At 41.2% G+C, this 25,942-nt stretch overlaps 1 protein-coding gene across 1 annotated transcript; it reads left to right on the top strand.

The window, feature by feature from the left end:
• Window positions 1-11,576: 11,576 nt before the first annotated feature.
• gc2 (guanylyl cyclase 2) lies at window positions 11,577-25,366 on the top strand. The gene is made up of 24 exons (XM_078164220.1): window positions 11,577-12,077; window positions 12,172-12,300; window positions 12,384-12,563; window positions 12,672-12,789; window positions 12,869-13,170; window positions 13,268-13,399; window positions 14,119-14,222; window positions 14,528-14,646; window positions 14,972-15,056; window positions 15,264-15,360; window positions 15,970-16,083; window positions 16,520-16,600; window positions 16,688-16,864; window positions 17,851-18,007; window positions 18,092-18,241; window positions 18,884-19,032; window positions 19,152-19,315; window positions 19,655-19,847; window positions 19,938-20,112; window positions 21,268-21,366; window positions 21,672-21,766; window positions 21,849-21,934; window positions 23,249-23,287; window positions 24,959-25,366. Exons 1-24 carry the CDS (start codon window positions 11,646-11,648, stop codon window positions 25,089-25,091), a joined length of 3,510 nt encoding a protein of 1,169 aa, XP_078020346.1. The 5' UTR covers window positions 11,577-11,645; the 3' UTR covers window positions 25,092-25,366.
• The last annotated feature ends 576 nt before the right edge of the window (window positions 25,367-25,942 follow it).

Consider the following 25,942-nt stretch of genomic DNA (forward strand, 5'->3'; position numbering starts at 1 on the left):
AAGTTATTCTCAACGCCTTCCAATATGCATATGACAGGTACAAAAGTCATTCATGTGACTGGTTTCTGATCTGATATCTGTGATTTTAGTTTGGTTAGGTTAAGTTTAGGCACAAAAACTCATCATTGACAAAATGTTCTCAACTAAGGGTCCATTTAGTCAATGTTCTGGAGCTTTCAATTATATCACAATCGTCTTCAGCAAATGTTGTCATTGAATGTTTTTTAGAACTTTAAGGACATAGCCTGATATGGCCAGACTAAATCGCAACTGCAAGATAGTCTGGAACCTCACAGTTCATTTTCAATTTCCAAAAGGTGCTATCAACAGCCATAGACCAATGTGCCTCTGGATGCAATTGAATAGAACTACAAGCAATCAGAGCAATAAAAACGTGACGTAGCACTGAGCAACAGACAAATGTAAACAGACTACAGCATGCGGAGATAAGCCGTGATGGTGTAAGATCACAACTTACCCTCATACAACGGTTTATATGATATCTAACAAATTAGCACCCCATGAATGGCATCATCACGTTACATACTTAAGATAAAATTACATACTAATGTTAAGTTACTTAGGTTTAAGCAAGTACAGTTATGTAGGTAGGTTTAGATAAAGAAACATGGTTTTGCATTGTCACGTTAGATACGTAACGTAAAGTTACGTAGGTTAGGTTTAGGAAAAGAAACATGGTGAAGACGTACCTTCAAATAACTTTACTTGGTTTCACACAGGACACAAACATTGATGTCCTGGGGGAACATCCTGTGTTGTTTGACCCATCCTCCAGCCCAACCTGCCTCATGTGGACTTTCACTCTTTGTGCTACTTCCTTCTTTACTACAATCAACACACTGGTCACAGTGCTCCCTAGGTTGTCAGTCATCATCTGAAACACACCACATATTAGATAAAGGGTTGTTATTGGCGTGACCTGGGCCAGGTTGTCTGGAAATCTGTCTGAACAGGAGGGAGAACAGAGGCATCTGTCAAAGCACATAAAACATGAGCTCGCAGATGTGTCTGGTTCCCAGGCTAATAAGGAGAGGAAATTGAGGTTAAAAGTTATTTTTTTAGTCTATGTATTCTGAGGGCTTTGGTTGTATTGCATTATCTTTATCAGTTGATGTAAGTGGAATATCCATTTTTCAGTTTTAATCAAAAGCCAACATAACGCTACTTTGGCCTTTGCCACAAGGGTCCTTTTTAGATAAATGTAAATAAGGGTCATAAATGACCAATGCTGTTGTTTTTCTGATAAGGACAGTGTTCTTGAAAACCTCACTAGACACTTCAAACATAACCAACATAAAAGAATTTAATCTTGTATCTGTATATGAACCAATTAGGTGAAACTGATCTGGAGCAGCAACCAATCATTGGAACCACTGAATATCTTAAGAATCCAGCATCTTTATTTTTGCCTTCTGACCTCCTCCTTTCATTTCTGGCTTAATGGATGGAAGTATAGAGTTAATTCATAAACAATGTCTGAGGTCTGTTGTCTCTATTTTTGTCTCCACAGCTCCCAGTGGGCAACCCATTTAACCTCCCATTTCCCCTCTCCCTCCCTGCTCGCCTGCTTTTCCTCACTCTTCCCCTCCTCGTACAACATTTCTTGGGACTCAGCAAGGCATTCAAACCGAGGGTTTTCCAGACCAACAGGGCTGTCCATGGGCACCTCCAACAACAGCTCCAGCTTCTCCACACTTATTATCATACCTTGTTAAAGGGTTTTGACATGGAAATTCTGGTCACAATCCAATTTCTCATTATATACATCTTTATCAACAGTTTATTTTGAACCATGTCTTGCTCTCTCCACTCTTCATCCTTCATCTTGGCTTGCATCATGTTTTCAAGATAAGCTAATGGGTTATTAAAATGCTCTGATTCATCATCACAAAATTCTGTGTTGTTACAACTAGCTGGAACACTTTCAATACAAGCAACTCTGGTTTTCTTTCTTGAATGCAACTTGGAAGACAATTTACTGACAAACCACATGAAATATAACCACCATAACCACTTAAATCTCAGAAATATTTTAATATTTCACCAGATTTTTTTTTAAAGTTTTGCTTCAATAACTCATGTAATCACTGTATTTTTATATACACCAATCAGCCACAACATTGAAACCACTCACAGGTGAAGTGAATACCATGGATCATCTCCCTACAGTACAATGTTCTGCTGCGCACTCATGGGTCCTGGCATTCAAGTGGATTCAACTTGACATCCACCACCCACCCAAACAACGCTGCAGAGCAATTACCATCCATCATGGCTATGGCACTCCCCCATGGCACTATGCCCCCCCTTCAGGACAGTGCGCCATGCCACACCACAAGAACTTCTCAGGAAGTGAATTTGCAAATCCTGGAATAACAAAAGTACAGCCAGCCCTACTCTGCCTTACTGTGCCTCCGATGGGCTTACCCTGACGTTCTCATTCTAACCCTAGCCTAAACCTACCGAATCCAACCAACGAAGGCAATGATTACTCCCCAGTCATGGAGAAAATAGGGTGGGTTGTTCCTTTGCTATACAAGATTCGCAAATTTGATCTCAGGAATGTCCTGAGGAAAAAAATAAGGAGCTTGAGGTGTTGACATGACCTCCAAATTCCAAAGGTATTGTGTCCATGTCTCGACAGATCAAAGTCAAATCCAATCCACGGTGGGGCCTCTGACCGGTGGAGCCATGGACACAGTACCTTTGGGGGTGTCCAGATCCTTTGAGTCCTATGGGTTGTGAGGTGGGGTACCAGCACATCCCAAAACCTTCACCAGATTGGGATCTGGGGAATTTTGAGGACACGTCGACACCTTGAGCTCTTTAACATGTTCTTCAGGCCATTGTGGAGCAGTTTTTGTGGTGTGTCATGATGCACTGTCCTACTGGGGAGTCACTGCAATCGGAAAGTGACACGGGCATGAGCCTGTGTCGGCTACTTGATGTGCAATGGTGTTTTGGTGGGTGGTGAATGTTAAGTAGCATCCACATGAATGCCAGGACCCAAGGTTTCCCAGCAGAACCCTGCACTGTAACAAAATGGTCAATGTTATCATTTGTAGCCAATCAGTGTATGTATTTATAATGTTAAGTGTATGATATGTCAATGCTTTCCCTCTGTGTTGTTCATAAAAGAAAATGTTGAATGTTTCCGTGCAGCTCTAACCACGGAGTGAGATTAGAGAAAACTTTTAGGGATCTTCTAGTTGCCATAACAAACAAACAGCAACCACAGCAACATTGTGGGTATGCTAGTCAGCCACTTATGCTAGCTGCCTCCTGGACAGTATGTGATGTAGTGATTCAGCTTCATAAGCCAAAAGAAAAGTCAACCATCACCAGATAGGAGGGGGAAAAAATCAGAAACATGTATACATCCTTGTTTCTGAGAAAGAGTCACAAAAGCTATGTTAACTCTTGAGCTAGTCTGGGAGTTTACCACTAATAAATTGTGGTTTTCTAGAGGTGATATGAAAACACATCAACATGCCTTTATATATCTTTCTGTCTCTCCACGATAAACAGGCAGATGGGAGGCAGAAAGGAGTTGGAGGATGAGTCATGCTTACTGATTTATCAACATTACAAACACATCCTACCAGAAAGAGAAAATTCTGAGAGAGGCTGACTCGAAGGTTCAGAGAAGTGACACAACAGTAGTCACTTTCCTTGACTTTGTGTATTGTGTGTGTGTGTGTGTGCGTGGCTGTTTCTGGGTGGCAGGGTCAGTTTCATTCTCCTTTTTACTCTTATTTTTCATTCATGTCACTCTCCTTTTCTGCATTTCTGACTTTTCATCGTTCCTCCTTTCATGTGTGGTCAAATTACAGACCACATCAGATAAGGAAGATCTGCAGACTGACTGAGGTTGGGGCCGGCAAAAGAAAAGAAAGGCAATGAATGAATATTTCAGCACCAGTCAATGTGGAATTGACTGCTATTAAATACAGTAATACCTGTAAAAGACATAAACTAAGAAATTAATTGTGTCCCAGAGCTTGTTTTAACAGACTGTAAATTCCAAACTGGCATTTTTACAAGTGTCCACTACAGATTACTGCATCACTAAATTAAAATTGGTTGTGCCACACAAACTAGTTCTTGCAAAACGATTAGGCCTACCTGTTATTCCCACTTAGTAACTAGTAACTTGCCAAAATAAGAAATGTTGAGAATGGAGTGAACAAGAGGAAGGCCTAGAACATGGACAACCGAACATTTGACTTAAGTGTTGTTTAAACCTGCATTAATACCCTACATACTACACTGTAGCCTATATTTTTCATCACTTGGGAGCACTGCCACATTTAGGATAGGATACAGTAATTTGTAGTGGTGGTTCTGAATGTAAGCTCAATGTTCACCCTTCTTTTAGCTCTGTTTTTGGTCTCCACCAACTCACCTAGTTGCACCATGTAGCTTCCTCCAAAAACACAAATAGTCATTAATGTACAGATTAACAAAAAAAAATATTTAGTGAGCTTTGGTTGGTAGGTAACCTTGGACAGAGCCAGGCTAGCTAGACAGTAGCTTTGGTTCATATTAGCTTCAGCTACACTGTAAGTGGGATTTATATGTCTGCATAAATTGTGGAAACAATAAAGCCCCCACAAAAATAGCATTTTATTTCTTGTGCCTGATTAATCCTGGCTTCATATGAGTAGAGGAAATCCCACTCGTCGCTAGGCTAATTTACACAATGTAAAATGCTGTAGGCTTGTGCTAAAAACATTAGCATGTTGTATTTGTGGGGAAAATGTGTCCAGCAAAAGACAAGTGCTTTTCTCTGTGAATGCTGTGAGTTATAGTGAAGCCCATTTCTGTAATGTCTCTATTAAGCCATGTTTAATGTGTGTTCAATGTGTATTTTGAATAAACTCAACTTTACAGCACTTCACAGAAACCCCACTGCCAACTAGTGTTGTGGAGGTGTAACTGCAGAGTGACACAGACACACCACCGCACAAGTATAAATGTTCACAACTGTGTAGGCCACGTGCATAGGCTACGGCGTTGGGTCTGCATAGAGGTGACGCTCAAGTGTAAATCCGCCTTGAGAGTGGATTTATTTTGGCATGGAAGGAGAGCTTTGGATTTTGTTCCCAACACTAACATGGGTCATTTTCAAAACCGACTTATGAAGACACTATGTTGTCATCTAGTTTGATAGCCGCTAGTCCCCTTATAACTGTTGGTTTACAATATGGCCAGCAGAGGGAGCCTATTTGTATTCAGCTGCTGTCACCACTAAAGGAATGTGAGAACCAGTTCTGTCCTGTTTGAGGCCCCTCCAGCCACTCCACCTCTGAACATGACGGTGCCGGTCAGTCTTGAGAATGAGGGGCCCCTCCATCAGTGACCGCTAAGTGGGCGTTTCATAAAGATAAGTGCCATTCAGGAAAGAAGGAGCTCACGATCAATTCAAAGAGTTGCTTATGGCAGAGACTGTCAACGCCTGGATATAAGGAGACCACTTGGATGTGTACAGTAACCTGTGGTTGAACTCCTGCTGCAGAAATGAACTCTGGGATAGACAGAAACACCTCTAAAGCTTCCTTTGATGTAGCAAAGAATGAAATACCAAAAATTATAAATAGTTGGAAACCTTTAAAAATACATTTTTTTTAACCTATATATTTTCATGTTGATGTTACAGCTTCTAGTTTCATGATGCAAACATTAAGTAAAGTGGTCATAGACATTTAAGGTCCCTACAATGATCATGGTTTCCAGCCCTTTCGGCTCCTTTAAAACCAATGTCCGAATACATGTACTATCATACTTTTTAGTATGCGAGACAAAGTATGTCCAAATACAAGGTATGTCAAATGCAGTATGCCGAAAATACCAATATGTCCTTTTACAGTATGCAAGCCAGCATGCTTTTCTGGCTATTCTGATCAACAGTCCTCTGTGTGATTTGTGTGTGTAATTAATACAGCTGTTCTTAAACTGTGGGGAGTGAAACAAAAGTTGAATGAATATGATTTATAAAGGGAAAACAAATAAGAGTTTGGTGATGCTATCATGCTGACCTTTATTTGAGAAAATAGTTTAAGAACCACTGAATTAATACATATCCATGCGACAGATGTATGAGCAAAAGGGTTTAATTCAAGGCACATTGTTATAATGAAGTAATATGTCCAAATTGTATGCATACTTCATGCAACAGTACATACTTTTGTAAGGGCAGCTGCAGTACATTTAAGTAAAATGACATTTAATTATGCAGTTTGGAACACAGCGAATGTCTACTCACAATAAATACCTATACCAAACAAAAAGAAGTAGTTAAGGGATTTTGAGAGGCCTGAAACTAGAGTAACGCCATTCCTGTTGTGTTAATTGTCTGGTTGTTTTTAGCATAAAATGCTAATGATTTTATAATTACATTTCTGTTTGTAACTCAGAGTTGTTTCTGTCTACCTTGGCCAGAAACATTTGAATTGGTTGGAACTTTTGGAACTTGGTTGGCAGTTCAGGTGAGTTAAGCGAGTAGCGGCTAATGTAGTCTCGAGTTGCTAGTCTGCAGCAAAAATGAGGCGCGAGCTACAGGGGTGTGCTTTATGACTCCCCACCAGCAGAGTTTTTTAAAACTAGAACTCCCCTTCTGTTCCTGAGTTATGACACTGAAGAATGGCCAGAAAAGAAAAAAAATGCAGAACATCATGATGACACAGTGAAGTTGCCCTTTTGGATATAAAATGTCATCACTAAATCGTTTTATCCTTTCAGACTGTTCACTGTTTGTGAAATTTGTCATAATTAGCATGCATGAATTTGAGTTGAGTCCAAGTGGATGTTTGTGCCAAATCTGAAAAAAATCAATTATGGTGTTCTTGAGATATTGCTTTTACAAGAACAGAACAGAACTGACAACTTGACAAACATACTGCCTCTGCCAAAGGCTATCGCAGGCACAGAGGCATAATAAAAGACTTAAAGGGCCAGTGTGTAATATTTGGCATGGTTTATTGTCAATCTGAATCTGAATCTGAATATTCTACCCATTAATATGTTTATACAAGTGTATAATCGCTATAAAATAAAATTCATTTGGTTTTCGTAGCCTAATAATTATGCTTTTATATATATATATATATATATATATATATATATATATATAGCAAGGGCCTTGCTTTAGAGAGGTCGCCATCTTGCGCCGCCATGTATGTACGGCAGACCGAGCGGACAATCCAGCCAGCCAGAGAACGTGTTTCGCGTGTATAAATGAACCAACAAAGACAGTGGAAGGAAGGAAGAAGAAGGAAGAAACAGCAGAGTGTTAGTAGCTCGTCGATAGAGAGTAGTGAAAAGTTTTTTTAGTTATAAAGTTTGCGAATGGACCACACTTACCACGCAACAGGAGAGAATGAACCCGAACCGTCATCTGCGAGGAAAAGAAGACACAACTTCACCCCTTGTGATGCACTCTCTGCGGCGCTTTTCCTCCTGATGATATATCTCCCCAACGATGGTAGCAGTAGCACTGAATCCCATTCTGTGCATTCAGCCTCTCTTCTCGCCCGCTCAGCATCAAACACATGGAGTTCCTCATCTGTATGCTCCGGCTCAAACAGGTATGGCTCTGGGTCTGTGTCCGCTACAAGAAACTCTTCAAAATCGCGTTCAAAGTCGTCCATTGCAGCTACCATAGTCCGGAGATATTGCTAGGCTAAATAAACAGCTGAGCTCTGTTTACAGGCTACGCTGTCAGTCAGTGTGCGGGCTGGAGATTGAGCAGAGAGGGGAGGGGGGTCCCCACTCAGTATGGTAAACGAGTATGTGTGTATGAAGTGTGTCTGTTACGCTAGAAGAGTAAGAGTTTGGGACGGAGTCTTTTACCCCCTGGAGTGTTACCGGAGTTTTTGGAGTGCTCAAATAAACTGGCCTTTTCCCCGAACGCTCCTCTGGTCTCCTGCTCGTGAGTGATTCATTACAATATCGTAACATGGTTTAGATTTCTAAATAAACATTCACCTCATCGCTAGATAGACCTACACCTGAAAAACTCGTGCGCAAGGCTTTTTGTCCCTACGAGGCCACCGTCATTTACCCGATGGGAGGGGTGAGCGAGTGAGCCCTGCAATCTAGAATTTGACCACTGATGTCACTGTTTTCAACCCATTTTACACACTGGCCCTTTAATACAACTTCATTCACATAAGACAAGCAGCAACTGCTGGGGCTGAAAAATAAGGCAATCGTAGGAGTGCCAAAAACTGCAGTTCCTCAAACAACCACTTGGGGCTAGCTCCAAAAGCAAGTCAGTCCCCATAGATCTCTTTGTTACAGTGCCCACCTTTACAGCAGAAATAAACATGTTCACAGCCTGGTACAAAAATGGTTTTGGTCTCATGACAACTGTACAGGTGGTAAAGTTTTAAATATCTCATCCTTTTACATTTTATTCGGGCTTAAAGATACGTATATTTAAGGGCAGAACCGCTTAGAATGTCAGGCTGTCTGTGAGGCTTCGCTAAATCTATGAGTCAGTTCCACTGCTTACTCCTCTACAGCTCCACTCTCTCATCTAGATATGGTCGATTCTGGCCCCCAAAAAACCAAGATGGCAACAGCCAAAATGCTAAACTCAAAGCTTCAAAATGGGAGTCACAAACTAATGGGTGACATCTCAGTGGCTATGTTAATTTTTTTAAAACAGTCTTTTGATGGAGTAGTACCTGTATACAGACTTTGATGTGTTATATCAGATTCCCTCCTGAGCTTTGAGCCACATCTCATGGCCTTCATCAGCAATTTATTTCTTACTCATGTCACATTGAGACAACTGAACCATCTTCATTAGTTTTCTGAAATATCTAATTTCATTTGTGCTATCAAACATTTTCTCTCACAAAAAAATAGCTTTGAAAAATACAGTATCAATGTTGTAAATTGTGATAACGCAGCATGTACTTAGAGTAAATGTGTACTGCAACATTAATGGAGTCAGAGGGTTCATCTGGCAGGTCAGGACTTTACATCTGGACTGATTTGTCTCGGTCATGACATAATGTTGGTGGAGTCGAGTTACAACTTTATTTTTCAAAAATCATCCAGTTGCCTTTGGCCTCACCTCTAGTGACATGAGACACACAAAAGCAGATTATTCTCATTTAGATGCTAAGAGAAAATACACACTATGATGCCTTTACTTTTCCTGATCTTGTGTAAACCTCACTTTTCTTTTTGACATTGAATTTTAAAATGCTTGAATTGTGACAACAGAGTAAACCCCAAAGGAGAGGGTGAGTCTGTTCAAATAAAAACACGTTTACCCTGCTGAAATGTGCACTTTGTTCTGTCACATTGCACAACACTTTGTAACTTTTTACTGAGTGGGACTCATTGAGAACTGAGGAGAGAAATATTTGCTTTATAACTGGATATAAGTAGAAATTTTCCTCAAGAAAACTCCACACACACAACAGTTTTCTGCACAGGAGACTGACCTGAGAGGCTAGACTGTGTTTCTGTATCATGCTGCCCTCTAGCTTTCAGAGACACACTGTGCTGTGTGTTTAAGGAGTAAACATGGACAGTATGAATGAGGAAAGAATAATGAGATGCAGAGTTCAAACTGAGGGTTTCATTAGCAGGAAAATGTTGCATTTGACACCTAGATATATGTTTATTTTCACAGGATGTAGGTGAACTTTATCAGAGAGGAGGAACTTAAAGATACAAAAGTTAAAATAAGAACAGGAGAAAGAAAAAGGACTGTGTTGGTTTATTTAGACATTAAAACAAGTTATTAAAATATGAGCAAGAAAATAGATTTTTTTTCCATTAAGTCCTACTTTTTTATTGCTTTTAAATTCTTATCCCACTTCCTGTACCACTACCAGTGTTTTGTAACATTAAAAACGTTCTACATAATATTCATGTAACTGACATGAACAAGCATCACAACAGTTCCATATATTTATACACGGATGTTGGGTAAAATTTTAAAAAATCTGATTAACTGGGGAATGAAACACTCAGAAAAGAAAACACATACAGTAATTCACAGAGCCTGTTTCACCAATACATATATATTATACTTATTATATTTGAGTTTTTTTAGGCTGTGTCTCTTGGATGCCTGCTCCTTATGGTCTGGGATCTGGTCGCTACCTTTTTATAAAGCCACAACCTCACCTGAGTGAAGTTTTAGACCAACATATTACTTCTAATAATAATCATTAATATTATAATAATTATAAACATACTGATCATAATTTTCACTTCACCTCAGTCGGTGCAGCTTACAGCTACAGAGGTCCTGATAGGATTTGATATAATCTGACAGGACAGGTCACACACTTGTTCTAGGTCGTCTCACACATGTACGAGCCGAGACAAACCAACTACTGAGTTATATGTCTGTATCCTGTATATATGAAGCAGTGATACTCACTTGGTTCCTCATGGACAACTTTTCTGCCTTTTGGATGTAAACAAAAGAGGAAGTGATGAAAGGATCTGGGGCTGGGGCATTTTGGTGGAGAAGATTTGCCTCGGGGAGAAGCAACACCTGTCCGTCTCATCGATGCATGGTAGGAGTCCTTTAAAAAAAACATTTGTGTATGAGGAGTATGAAATAACATGTATGAGCAAGAGAATACAGAACAAGTACATCAAAATGTCAACAATCAGGTTGAGTGAGTTTTTCGAAGTAATTTAAAAGATGATACCCTAGTTAGTAGCATCTAACTAGTAGTTTTCTGTATCTGACATGACAGAAGTAGCAAACATGAAAACAAATATTGCTTTAGACAATTAAACATGTGCACCCTGTATATTTACACATATTTTTCATTTAAGAAAACCACACTCATTCAAGCTCCTTAATCGTCCTAAAAAGTTGCTGTAGATCTAGATAGTATTTTCAATATACATGACATGCAGATTCACCAAAAAACCAACAAAGCCAACGTGAATTTGTCTTCTCTCAGAGACATGAGGATTACGACACAGTACAGGTATGAGAGTAATAATAACCCTGACTGAGCCAGGTACAATGTCTCAAGTCTAAAGACACTAAATCGGCTCTTGCAAGACCTTGGTTTCCATTGAAATGACTTTTAAAGCCATATCAAACATTTGTCAATCTTATCCTCCAATTTATGTCTGGAACATGTTTGTCTTTGTCCTTTCATGAGAAACTATATATCACAGTACAGAGGACAGGATGCTGTCTGAGAAAAGCAGTTATCTCTTTTTCTTCATGGCCTACCAAAACTCTTTCCAAATTGATTTTTATTCCTGACTCAACAAATTATGTGCACATTGCTGAATTTGTGCAGAAAGCGTCATAAGTAGAGAGATCGCGTATCAAGGGATGCCCTCATAATCTACTCTGCTAAAGTGTCCTTGAGCATCACATTCCTTTTCTATCAGCAACAAGGAAAGACAAACCCACACAGGCATCAAAATTTCCCTCCAAACCAGAGCCTGATATGATTCAGCATCAACCAGTCCAAGATTTATAACAAATTATACTACACTAACTACATCCAAAATAAACTCACTTCTACTTTTCTCCGAATCCATGGTTGTTCCAGGGAAGCAGCACCTTCAGACCGTCATCCTCCAGGTCCTTGTGAGCCCTGGAGGTCTTGAGCCTTGAGATGCTATCACAGCGACGTGCCTTCATCTTCTTCTTACCGCAAACATGGAAGCAGACACCAAGCAGAGCTCCTGACGTCCACTCATCCTCCATTCCTCCTCCTCCTTGTCTTCACATCTCTCCTGTCAATGATTTCTCTGCATCCCAACTGTCTTCTGTTCCCACCTCCCCAGTTTTATCCCACCTCTCTCCTCTGCTTCCTCCATCCCTCCATGGCCTCCTGAGGTTCCTCCTGGTCCTCCTGGCCTCCTTCTGTTTACTGCCCTGCCCAGCACAGGCAGCATGGTTTCGTGTCGGGGTGGTGGGGCCGTGGGGGTGCGATCCTCTCTTTGCCAAGGCCCTCCCAAGTGTGGCAGCACAACTTGCCGTCAACCGCATCAACAAGGACCCGGCACTGGCCTACGCTACAACGTTCGACTACTCTGTGCTGCAGGTGCGATGTGACGGTGATCTCAGCTCCATCAGTCTGAAAATATTGTGACTGATTGGTACACTGATTGATTTATGGATGAACTGTCTTCTTTCAGGAGCCATGTGAGACATCACGGGCCCTGGAGACGTTCATTGGTTTCCACACAAAGGCCTCGGGATACATTGGACCAGCCAACCCCGGCTACTGTGATGCTGCATCAATGCTGAGCAAAGGCTGGAACAAAGTAGGTTGTGTTTCTCACGTTAGAAATGCTCTGTCTTTATCAAATGCGACATGTCCATTTTTACCTTTACTCTTTTCCTCTAGGCATTGTTTTCTTGGAGCTGTGTTGGCTATGAGCTAGACGATGTTCGGAGCCACCCCACCTTTGCACGCTCCATGCCGAGGCCCACCTGGGTGCTGCTCAGCATCATAAACTACTTCAGGTGGGCCCACATTGGCATCATCTCTTCCTCAGACGACGTCTGGGTTGAGACGGCCACCAAGGTTTGAATATTTTCTCTGATGACAGCTATTGGTTTTTTGTAGCAGCCTAGATGTTGATGAATCCAATAAGAAATGGAGGGGAAAAGTATCTGCCTCTGACCCGTACAGGTGGCTGACTCCTTGAGGAGTCACGGTCTGCCCGTCAGACTGATCAGTTTTATGGAGAACACGCCTCATGGCATCAGACGAACTCTGCACAAGCTACGCAAGATGAGGGAAATAAGAAGTGAGTTCTTGATCAGACATCTTAGTTCTTGAGTGTTAAAAGCTTTAAATCTGCAGCTTAGTATCACGTCTCGTCTTAGTTGTGATCCTCTGTATGCACTCGGCTCTGATCGGCGGTGGAGTCCAGAAGCAGCTCTTGGAGACGGCCTACGACATGCAGCTGATCGACGGCTCCCTGGTCTTTGTGCCCTATGACACCTTGCTCTACAGCCTGCCCTACCGCAATGTCACCTACCCAGCTCTGAAGAGGAACAGCAAACTGCTGCGGGCCTACGACGCCGTGTTAACCGTCACCATCAACTCACCCCAGATGTCCTTCTACGAAGCCTACAGCAAAGCCATGGAGAGGGGGGAGGTGGCCAAGACGCTGAAGCCTCACCAGGTGATGCAGGGGGCTGTACAGATTGGAGAGGAGGGCTCATGTGCACTGTTGAGATGCCCTTGAGCAAGGCAGTTTAATCTGACTGTGTGTCCCGCAGGTGTCCCCACTCTTTGGCACCATCTACAACTCCGTCCTCGTCATGGCTCACGCAGTTTATCGTGTTCGGGAAGCTGGGGAGTGGATGTCTGGGGGAAACCTGGCAAGACATACCCGAAACCTGGACCTCCAGGTACCAAGACAATCATAAATAAGACACAGTATCTAAGATATACAGGAATATACAGTAAATGAACCTGTAAAATTGAATTTATATTCAGTAGAAAAGTGTTTATTGTCACATTTTGGAGTCTAAAACAGGTACAAGGAAGTTTTGTGAATATTAAAACCAGTATATTAACAAATGGAAGTTATATAGGACTGGACATTTTAAATAGAACGTATTTGTAACTTGTATAAATACAATTTATGAGGAAAACATTAATTACTGCATGATAAGGGCTCCAAACCTTACTGAAGTAGAGGAGGAGAAAACCTTTTCTTCAAATATCAATATATCAGTATAGTAATAGTATAGTAGTATATAAAAATACATACATAAATAACATGTTGCATAACATAGGTGTCAGTGTTGAAGAAATATTCCAAAAGTATTTTAGCATTTTATTATATATTAAATAATTCAATTTATTCATTCAATTCAATTAGTAATTCAATGCAAGATTGACAAGAAACTGTATATAGCCTGAACAAAGACATTTCGGTTTTAACTGTTAGACTATATAGACTATATAGTATCGTATATAGTATATAGAATCACCCTTTGCCCTTTGACTGTACTCCAATTTTTACCATCCAGACTCAACACTTTAAGTTCCCTGGCCTGATGAAATGACAATAGAACATAATAAAAAACAGCTTTTACAGCTACATATCTTACTCACGTTGCAGGGCTTCAGCCACCCCATCAAAACCAACGGCTCTGGAGCAGCTCTGCTGGAGTACCTCATACTGGACACTGACGGACTCTCCTGGGAGCTGAAGCCAACATACAGGTATTTGAGGACTGACGTTAGACAGATTAAATATTTAATGAGGTAGGTGAAGTAAAGGAAAGTCAGACTAGGCTGATGATGATGTCAATAACCTTAACTTAAACACAGTAATGTGGGGAAAAGGTATAAAAGCATAAATAGAGTTCTGCAGTTTCAGTGCAAAGACTTTTGATAGAAATACCAACATTTTTCAGGTTGTGGTTTGGGTTGCATTATATTCTAAAGTTTGCTTATAGTCAGAGAATGGAGTTCCATCTCACATGCTATTTTTGCATTAATAACTTTATCATATTGATTAATGACAGCATCAATATAGAGACTGGCATGGTGCGTTTCCTGGGTCGAGAAATCCACTTCCCTCGCGGCTACAGACCCAGGAAGGACTCCTCCTGCTGGTTTACTCCTGGAGTCATCTGCTCAGGGGGTAAGGAACCCATACACATAAAAATATATACAGTGTACTTCCATGTGTGCATATGCTGGATGTTTAGGTTTGTTAATTTATGACTTTTTTTATCAGTTAATTATTTTGTGTTAATCTTTTTTTTCTTCCATTTTTTGTATTTACTTTATTTTGACCATCATGTGGGTGGTTCTTGTTCGGGTTGTTTTGTAAAGAATTTCATTTTATAACGTTCACCTTCCTTAAAACTAAGAGCAATAACTATATCTTTAAAGCCACAGTAACAAAAAAAGCCTTCCCTTTAAATGTTTTCCATCAAAACTCAGAAAATGTTTTCTTGTTTCAGGTGTGGATCTGTTCTCCACCATCAGCATGTTCCTCGGCGCTATGTTTGCCTCTGTTTTTGCAGTGGCACTTATTTACTGCATCAGGTACAAAGTCAACAGGAAGTTATGTTGGTCTGAAAGCTCTAGAAAATAATTACAACAAAATAAAATTAATTATGTCTAGGTAGAAAAACGTTTTAAGAACATTTGTGGTTGTTTGCAGTATAGAATAAAGTCAGGTTTTGTTTTACGTACAACTGTTAGTTACTGATGAATTCATAACAGTCTATCCTGCTGTCTCTTGTTGCCTAGGCGACGCATCCATCAGATCCGACTGCTTAAGGGTCCGAACAGGATCTTGCTGACTCTGGCTGATGTCACATTTATCAACCCGTCGCTTAGCAACAAGGTTGTACTCATTATAAAAGTAAAACTATGTAAGAGAAAGTTGTTTTACATGTTGATTTATTCATTTCAATTAAATACATGAACATTTCTTGCACACTTAAATGTGAAGATCGTGTGTTACTGTGACAGTGGTGGAAAGAAACTAAGTACATTTACTTGAGTATTCTTACTTGTGAGGTACTTTCTTGAGTATTTCCATTTTCTGTGAATTGTTATACTTCTACATCTCAGAGGGAAATATCGTACTTGTTGTTCCACTACATTTATTTGATAAATTTAGTTATAGATTCAGATTATGAATAAAAAACATCATCAACAAAGAAAATATGATTTATTATCATACATCAAGCTAGACAGCAGTGTATAAAGTAGTTAAACTTAGCCCCACCTTTACCAGCCAGAACATAATGCTGTGAAAACGGCCATTTTGTATGACCAGGACTTTATATTTATACTTTGTTGGTACATATACTTAAGTAAAATTTTGATTGCCGAGTATTTCCACACTGTGATACTGCTACTGCAAATGACAAATACTGAGGTTGCCTGTAACACTAGTTCAAAACTAGAAAACTGATCTTCCATCCTGACTTTGACTCCTCTACAGAAGCTGAGTCTGGATGACAGCAGGACAAGCGGCATGAGGAGCGTGTCAGAAATCACGTCGCCAGTTTCCACCCAATCCCCGGCCACCCACGAGAACACCAACGTCGTCATTTTCGAGGTGAGACAGTCTAAGATGATTTAACATGTACAGTTAAACAACACCACCCCTTACGTCCTTTCTAAACTGTGACGACCCAGTAGCCAAAAAGTCACGTCTTTGTTTCTCATTAGCTTCAAATATGGATGTATTGCATGAGCTCCCTTTCATAATAACCAAGACTATTTGACAAAGAAAGGATTTTAATGGATAAAGTTGCAGTCGATTTATGATAGACATACAGTACATGTAGAATTTGGGTTGCAAAATGTGCCACCTAAGTTTTTAGCCTACCATAACAATCTTCTAAAATTAGTATCTACCATAAACCTCCACTATAAACCTTTGGGAAGATTTCGTCAAGCTTAATCCTTCAATTTAAGGATAAACTTAAGTGGCGGCATCAGTTCAGTTCAGTAATGTACAGTACCTGATACCTGGTGTTTCTCTCCTCCAGGGTGACTGGGCATGGCTGAAGAGACTTCCCGATGGGTCGTTCAGCAGCATCAACCCCAAAACCAGCCAAGTGTTTGAACTGGTACGTGACAAGTAAAGAAACAAGTCATGAACAACACAGCTCATGACAGAAAACAGCATCATTAAGTGCTTTGGTTTTTGGCCGCAGATGAAGGACATGCGTCATGAGAATGTGAACCCTTTCCTGGGCTTCTTTCATGACTGCGGCGTGTTCGCCATCGTGACTGAGTTCTGCTCCAGAGGAAGTTTGGAGGACCTGTTGTTGAACGAGGAGGTCAAACTTGACTGGATGTTCAAGTCATCGCTGCTACTGGATTTAATTAAGGTCAGTATGGAGGAAGGGCGGGGCAGGAGCAGATAAGACAAGAGGGGGCGGTCGTGGCATGTGGTATTTTTAGGGCAAGATTGGTTTGTTTAAGGCCCTGTTTACACCTGGTATTAACGTAGGTCTTCGGTTATCCAGTCACTGGTGGACAGCTCTAGTCTGTCTGTTCACACCTGGCATTAGAACGTGTCTCCACATGCATCTTGAGTGACCACCCAACCACCCAAGATGATTTGGTTTGCCTGCCCATGCAGTGGACGTCAGTTGAGCAGGCGGTCCTTCAGTGTGGCCAAGGACGCATTAGTGTACACATTGTTGAAAGAATGTGGCCCTATGCGGACCAGATTACCTTCAAATATCAAGCAGATCTCAAGACACATTGAGGGAACCTGGACTCAGTCCAAAGTCATCGAAATCCGGCACTTGGGCAATGACTTGCAAAAAAAGCCATCCTTTCACGTCAGCATGATATGAAGCTGGGTGCTGTTATAGTTTAACAGCGCCTGGCGGCATCAGGGGGGAAACGAGGCAGAACAAGAATGAAAATAAGGTGGCGAAAGTGCAAGGAGGAGGGGTGATGGATGGGTCCAACAAACACCAACTGGGCATCCTAGAATGCACAAAGCCTCCCAGGGTACCTTGCACTTCATATCTAGATGTGGAAAGTCCATGTCCAAATGTCGATATGTGATGAAGTCGAAGTGAGAAGGTGTTGACTGAGGACACAGAGGGTGCATTCATCATGCATCTGGACTTACATCTGTCCGGACAAAAGTTTACATCAAGGCTGCGTTCAACTGTGACAAAGCATAGCAAAACGTTTATTCAAACAAAAAAGGTGACGTGTTAAATCCTCCTTATGTTGTGGAAGCGCGCTGATAAAAAGGATGATAAAAAGAAAAGACTTAACTTAAGAACAAGTATCTTATATTTGTGCTTACCTTCCACCACTGCTATAAAACAATCTGGCTTGTTTTCTGTCTCAGGGTATGAAGTACCTCCATCACCGCGGAGTGAGCCACAATCGTCTCAAGTCCCGTAACTGTGTGGTGGACGGGCGTTTCGTCTTGAAGATCACAGACTATGGCTACAGCGACGTTCTGGAGGCTCAGAGGTTACCCTACATGGAACAACCTGCAGATGGTGAGAGGAGACAAGATCACATTTCTTGAACCATTTGTATGTTGTCACCACAGTAGAAAGCTAACCCAGCTCTCTGTGCTCCAGAGTTACTGTGGACGGCTCCAGAGATCCTGAGGAGCGGGAGGCCGGAGCTTTACGGGAGTCTGGCCGGAGACGTGTACAGCTTCGCCATCATCATGCAGGAGGTGGTGGTCAGAGGGCCTCCATTCTGTATGCTGGACCAGTCCGCCATAGGCAAGATAACAACCTCACAAACACACAAACAAACCTAAAAAGCACATTTTTCTGATCAGTATAAAACCCCGAATATTGCTTTTGTTAAATTTACAACTGCTGTTACATTTGATAACTGAGGACATCTACTCAAGTACTGAACATATCCATATCCTAGTAAACTACTCAGCAGCTTCAGCTGTATTGTGTTAGATGCAATTAGGAAAACATGCTAGCTCCCTGACTTAAGATGCTGAATATTAGCTGCTAAACATCAGTATGTTAGCATTGTCATTGGGCGGATATTAGCACGCTCATGTTAGCATTTAGCTCAATGTCTAACATGGCTTCTAGCATGGATGTAGACTCTCTCCAGTCTTGTTAATGTGTCTTCAGCGACTAAAATTTTAACTGGTTTGAGGTGATAGATGAACAGTCAGCGGATCACCACATTCACAAATGGTGCCGAGAGTCATCTCGCTCTCGGCACCATGAACACCTGCATTGAACAGCTATCACCGCATGTAATAGCTGTCTGGATATTTTGATCTGGAGAGTGTTTCACTGACTGACCTACTATATTGCCATCCTTACATAAAACTACTAGCATGGCTAACAAACAGTGACCACACACCTAACAACAGATGTTTCTCTGTGTTTTAGAAATAATAGAGAAGTTGCGTAAGCCTCCTCCTCTGTGTCGTCCCGTGGTCAGTCCAGACTACGCTCCTTTAGAGTGCATCCACCTGATGAAGCACTGCTGGAACGAACAGCCAGACAAAAGACCCAGCTTTGATGAGATCTTCGACCAGGTAGCTATTAAGTTTTGTAAGGTCGTCACTACATTTGGTTTTAATTTGAAAAAAGTATCTGTCTTTAAATAGACACAGAAGTGAGTTTGGGGGAAGCTTTAAATACTGGTGCTTCTCAGTTTAAGAACATCAACAAGGGGAAGAAGACCAACATCATAGACTCCATGCTGAGGATGTTGGAGCAGTACTCGTCTAACCTGGAGGAGCTGATCAGGGAGCGAACGGAGGAGCTGGAGATCGAGAAACAGAAGACGGAGAAGCTGCTGACACAAATGCTTCCTCCGTGAGTTAACATGGACAAACACACCTAAACACAAGACAGTTGTATGTACATACATAAACACACGACTACACTGAGGGAAATTTGCACACATGCTTTACGTATGACATAAAAAGGCAAACTATCAAAAGAATAAGAGCTAGAAAGATAAGACGCTAAATGTAGAGAGCAGAATAACTATAGTGTATGCACAGGGAATGTGAATAAATTAATTCAATAAAATGCATGGTATACTTAATGCTGCTTCACCATGTTTTGTTTTTCACAAAAGCTAAATAACAGTGTGAATCATTTCTCCACGACCTTATTCACTTCAAATTGGTATTTTCTCCTCCCCTGCAGGTCTGTGGCCGAGGCCTTGAAGGTGGGCGGTACCTTTGAACCGGAGTACTTTGACAACGTGTCGCTTTACTTCAGTGACATCGTCGGCTTCACCACCATCTCAGCCAACAGTGAACCTATCGAGGTGGTCGACCTGCTCAATGACCTCTACACGGTCTTTGACGCCATCATAGGAAACCATGATGTCTACAAGGTGCTGTGTTTTAATCTTTATTACATTAATATTGAGGCATTAAACCTGATTAGATCACATTGTTGCTCACTCTATTATATTCTTACTTAGGTGGAGACTATAGGTGATGCTTACATGGTGGCGTCAGGTGTTCCCGTTCCTAATGGCAACCGCCATGCTGCAGAGATAGCCAACATGGCCCTCGATATCCTGAGTGCCGTGGGAACCTTTAAAATGAGACACATGCCTGACGTTCCTGTCAGGATACGTATAGGACTACACACAGGTGAGGCAGGAAGGAGGAAAAATAGTTAATAAAAAAAAATACTTGGTCACTTTTTATCAATCGTGGTGCCCTGTACTGGGTAAATATAGCAGAAAACCAGTGCAGAATAAACTTTACCCTCTACTCATTGGTTTAAAAACCACTGGGTCTCTAATCATAGCCAAAACCTGGGTTGTTTTAGTGTTATTCATCTTATTTCTATCAGGTTATTCAGCCACACTAATATGTAGTTGTTTTTGATTAACCACAGAGAATATTTTTGATCAGTTACATGTTGGATAGGTTAATTTTGCTACTCTTCAGTTTACGGCACTGTGCACCACTGGTTCTGGTAGAAGCCAGCCAGTTAGCCAGTTATTTGGCTATTACCACTAGTAATGCCATCCAAACCCAACAGCGTTTCTATGGAAACATTGCACCCAACCTCCAGTCTCCCACCAGCTTGCCCCACTAAGTAAGTGGCTCAATTTTGAGCTGTAATACCCATTGTTGACAATGTTACCAGCATTGGCAGTGTCAACACAGCTAATGGTGCTAACATTGTAAAGAGTGCTAAAAGAGTTTTGCCGTTCAAAATAAAGATGCTTACTCACCTGGGTGAGCTGGGGAGAGACCAGAGGTTGGCACAATGTTTCTGCAGCAACGCTGTTGGGTTGGGACAAACGAGCAGTGGTGCTGGCTAGCTAATGTTAGCTTCCTCCCAACCTCGGTGGTGCACAGTGCAGAGTGGCCAAGAAACCAGTACAGACCATAGTCTAGTTAGTGGGCATGTCTCCACTGGTTAACAGAGCTAGCTGTCTGTCTGTCAGCAAAACAGAAAATAAAATAAAAGGCAAAAATTTTACATCACAAAACAATAAAATTTCACCACCTCAAAACGGATAGCACTTTGAAATGCGGTGCTAAAACTCACTGAGTCAGAGATGGGCCAGACTAAAAGGAAAGGCCTCTTTTTTTTCCTAAAAATTAACCACTTAGTAACCAGTTAATGGATGTTGGTTTCTCGAAAGCAAAGATAACCAAAACTGACATCCCAATATGAACCTGAAAATGAGTATAACAGGTCCCCTTTTAAAAATCCAGACCCTAACTATAACTTAGCCAACTGAACAAGTAATAGCTCTATGTGTGTGTATGTGTGTTTGCCTGTTATAGGTCCATGTGTAGCAGGTGTTGTAGGTCTCACTATGCCTCGCTACTGTCTGTTCGGAGACACAGTGACCACCGCCTCTCGAATGGAGTCCAGCGGGTTGCGTAAGTCACACACCTATGAAAAAAAATAAGTGTATATGAATAAAATAATCAGACATGAATGGCTGTTTTTGGCTGATCTGTGTATTAAATACTGTAAAAAGAACGTAACAAATGGCATATAATATAATCAATTCATTGGGTCACTTATTTTTCAAGTAAAGATTTCAAAATTTCCAGTTTCTTCTATGTCTTTGTCACAACCCTACTCAGAAACCACCTGAAAGCATGTTTTCTTGTACATTTTAATAATAATTAACAACCACCTGCAAATTGTAACATCCATTCTCTTTTCTGCTTTGTTGCAGCCTACAGGATCCATGTCCACCAGAGTACAGTGAAGGTCCTGTGGGAGCTAAATCTCGGCTACAAGGTGGAGTTGAGAGGCAAGACAGAAGCCAAGGTACTACACTGCTATTCAGACAGTGGAGATTTCTGCATGTGTATGAAGCACAGTCCGTCACTGCAGTCTGTCTCTTTCTCAGGGGAAAACAGTGGAGGAGACCTACTGGCTTGTAGGGAGAGAGGGATTTAACAAACCCCTTCCTGTTCCTCCAGAGGTCAAGTCTGGGTATGAACAGCTCTACTTTCTCCTTTATTCTCCTGTTTTTACTTTGCGCTCCCCTAACACCTAAGCTTTAACTCTCACCCAGCATGCACAGGTCACAAGTAGTCATTTTAGTCATTAGTATTGCATTTAAAAGTTGGTAGAAAATAGTACATCGCTTATCTATTGTCTGGTGGTTTATTTTCTGACTCCAGAGTAGAGCTTCTTTTGGTGGTTGAAACAGAAATAGAAACAAAGACTGAGTACTTAAAACAGTAAAAAAAGAAAATGAAGATTTGAGGCAGGGTTTTACGTGGGGTTAAAAGGTGGACCTATTTCCTGGCCGAAAAAAGAAATGGGTGTAGTTACTTTCTTGTTGTTACAATGAGGTTGTCAGGGTGAATGAAAAAACAGCATTGTATGCTTTTGAAGACCTGTGATACTCATCTTAAGGTCCCCGATAGGGTGCCAGGTGGTGCCCCAACCATTTTCTAATTCTCAATGAAAATCAACTGATTCACAATAATGTACTTTTAATATAAATTAGGCGCCAGAGTGCATAAAAAAACTTAGAAATAGAGCTTTTTTTATAAAACAGTGCCAGGAGATCTCCTCGGTCCTCAGACAAGGACATTTAAATGTAGTGATAGCTTTGGGACTCCCACTTGCTCATATCTACTGTCGGTCACCAGCTGTCCAGCATTAATGAAACTGGGAAAGTCTGACCACACAAGACAGGCTCACAGATATGCTAACCAGTCTTAAAAAAGTCAGTTTTCTGTTATGGCTAATGCGTGACCTGCGTGCTAACAAAGTAGCAAATCATCACGTTAATTTAGATGGATCAACTTATGTCCTCATTTCTGTTCGCCAACGCATGGTTAATATGTTTAGTTCTTTCAACATCATAGTAGATATGTTTTGTTCTTCCAACATCAACATCATTGTTAGTGTGCTAACTGGCTAACTGGCTAAGTAGCGTCTTGAATCCGTCCTGTTGGTCCTCCAGTTTCCCTTTTTGAATGATAAATATGGGCTACTGCTATGGAGAGTTATTTCCTCTCACACAGGCACAGAACTACATGCTAGTTAGCTGTCAGCTATAGTCTTTGTGGTGTGTTCAGGTACAACTTTCTGACCGAGACAAGTTGACAAGTTGATTTCCTAAAATTTTAAACTATCCTCTTTAAAGTCAAATAATTTGACTAAATCAGTATGTAAATGTTTCTATCAGTGATCATGTGTTGACAGCTGGCCCTTAAGCCCGCCTTCAGGTTAGATGCATAACTGTGGCTATGTGTGTATGCTGTGTTCACGCTGTTCACTTCGTCCCAACAGGCAAATGGCCCACGGGCTGCAGATGGCTGAGATAGCCCAGTACAAGAAACGGAAAGCAGAAAGACAGCAACAGGAACAGCTTGCAAAGAAGAAAAACTGAGGTAATGTTATGCATTGCTTTAAAAATGTATAACATTACTGGCAACATGACTCCTCCTTTGGCAAACATTTGTTAGCACGAACTGTCTCAAGGTCTCACTGCAGTTTGCTTGCGTTTTAGTTGCATCTTGAGCTTGACCTGTTCGAAGTCAATGCGAGATGCAGCTGGTCAAACGATGGGTTCTGGTGCAAGATTTTGCTTTTATTTTTAAAATCGGATGCCTAGAAGTTCTATTTGGAGAAGAAACTAGAAACTGTTGATTGAATTTCAAAATGAAATCATCGAATTTCAGCAAAACCTATGATAGTGTCAATTTTTCATGTTTTGCCAACCAGACATTTCTTGCTGCAGGTTTTGCATTAAAGATTTCTTTGGAGTGGGTCACGTTGCTATTCAAGACACAAGTAAATGCAAATAGAAGACAGTAACATCTAGAGTCAGCTAGAAGCCAAGGATGTGGGGATTTTGTCCATGAGATAGAAAAATTTTGCTCTTTTCGTCAGGTGGGGGAGAATCACCATTTTGATGAGCTGGTCACTGACAAAACTCAGTTCTTCTACTTTACAAGTTTTAAAATGTCACATGTTCACCATGTTACCGTTAGTTAATGTCAGACTTGTTGTATCTGTTCTCAAATGTGACTTGACACCAACTGTCTTTCTTGTCAGGTAGCTTTATGGACAGCAGGCTAGTTCATTTTCACTACTATTCAGATGTTGACACTGAATACTTGACACTGGTTGTGTTTTTCCTAATAAAGACAAATGTACAGCTTCAATTTGAAGGGGTACATTGATTGTAAGGAACAAACCATTCACTGGAAACAAACCTTCTCAAGTTTAGGGGAAACTTGTGGGTACCCATAGAACCAATTTTCATTAAGATATCTCAAGGTGAGAATTCAAGGGACCCCTTTGAAAATGGCCATGCCAAGTTGTTCCCTCGCCAAAATTTAGCCTAACTTTGGAGAATTATTTAGCCCCCTTTCAGAAGAGTTAGCCTGGTTGGAGCCTGGTTGGTTATAGCATAGGTTGGTATCAATGGATGCTTTAGGTTGTCTAGTTTCACAAGATACCGCTACATTCGCTCTAGCTTTAAAAATGAGCACGCCAATGGCTCTTGAATATAGTAATGTCAGCTTCAAATGATTTTCCGCCACTGGGTGGAGCTCCAAGTCTATCAGGGGCACTGTGGCCCTTTATAGTAATAATGGTCAGGTGTTAGTTTAGACTTTAATCAGGGTGGTAAATTCAAGCACTGGCACAATATTGGAGGTTCGATACCATTCATGTATCTGTGCATTCAGTGCCTAGAGCCAGGAAGCTTTTAGCTTAGCTTAGCATGAAGACCAGAAACAGAAGGATAAAGCTACCTTGGCTCTGTCCGCAATTGATAGATAAACCTACCTAGCTCTGTACTTTAGTCCCAGATATGAATAGTATCGATTTTCTTATCTAACTCTGGGCAAGGAAGCAATTCAGCTAAGGCAATCATTGCCTTGTTTTTATGTTTTAGGGGAGCAATTTTCCTTTCCCATCTTGCGTTAATTGTTTTTTCTCTCTGTCCTCTCCCTCCCCCATCCTCTCTCCTCCTCTCAGCACGCGCATCAGCTTTTCAGTGAACGAGTCGAAGGACCTGAAGCGTGCGTTTCACAAGGCGGTGAAGAAGATCTCTCATGTTCGCGTCGTGACTCAGCTCCCTGGGCCCGATGAGGACGACAACGTCATGTTGTCGCACCACTGACCGACCTGTAGTTTACAACTTTGCCTGGACTGGAGTTTCTGTTAGGACTGAGCTATCACATCACACAGAAGTGAAAACCATCCTGATATTTCCTTATGGAATTCCCTGCTAGTGATCATCCACAGCCAAAGGTTTCGGTTAGGTGAAAGTGTTAGTTCAGATTACCACTGTGTGTCTGTGTGTATTAACGGCTTGAGTCGAGGCAATGACGTCCCATGTGGAACTATGTATAGAGACAGAGGAGTGGTGACTCAGCAGAGCAGGGATCTACACAAACTGTCTGTCAGCAGCAGCTAATCTCTCCTTCATTTCCTCCTCCTTCGCTTCCCTCTTTCTCTGTCTGAGGAGAGGAGAGGAGGTAGCTGAAGTGAGGAGAGCAAATGAAGAAGGGAAGGATGGGGAATAGAGAGGTGAGGAGGCAGCAGGAGAGTAGATTTTAACTCCCAGCTTGTGAAGGAATGTGGCATCTTGGGTTTGTGGTCGGCTACCAAGTTGTCAAAGTTGGCAAAACACATTTATACTCCCAGAAATAGAAATAATGAAACAGTAGAGAGGCGACAGTAAATGACATTAAGATTATTGTAGAGCTGCGGGTAATGATAATTGTGATTCTCTGCCCATTATTTTCTTAATTGTTTTTCTATAAAGTGTTAGAAAACAGTGAAAAAGGCCCAAAAAAACTTCCTGGACTCCACGGTGACACATTCAGATGGCTTGATTTGTCTGACCAACAGTCCAAAGGCCAACTATATTGAAATTCCTTTAGTAGAGGACTAAAGGTGTGTGGAAAGTGAAGTGAAGTGAATCTTACTGTAAATAAATCCGGCACCAGAATTTTAATGGACTTTAAA

The sequence above is a fragment of the Epinephelus lanceolatus genome, chromosome 22, assembly GCF_041903045.1.
Source record: "Epinephelus lanceolatus isolate andai-2023 chromosome 22, ASM4190304v1, whole genome shotgun sequence".
NCBI classification, from domain to species: domain Eukaryota; kingdom Metazoa; phylum Chordata; class Actinopteri; order Perciformes; family Serranidae; genus Epinephelus; species Epinephelus lanceolatus.

Bases quoted from the DNA above. Each gene is read 5' to 3' on its own strand.
- gc2 (XM_078164220.1), top strand. From the start codon at position 11,646: ATGCTATCACAGCGACGTGCCTTCATCTTCTTCTTACCGCAAACATGG. The intron at 16,084-16,519 runs GTGAGACAGTCT...TCTCTCCTCCAG, and splicing joins CCAACGTCGTCATTTTCGAG to GGTGACTGGGCATGGCTGAA. The intron at 20,113-21,267 runs GTGAGGCAGGAA...TGCCTGTTATAG, and splicing joins ACGTATAGGACTACACACAG to GTCCATGTGTAGCAGGTGTT.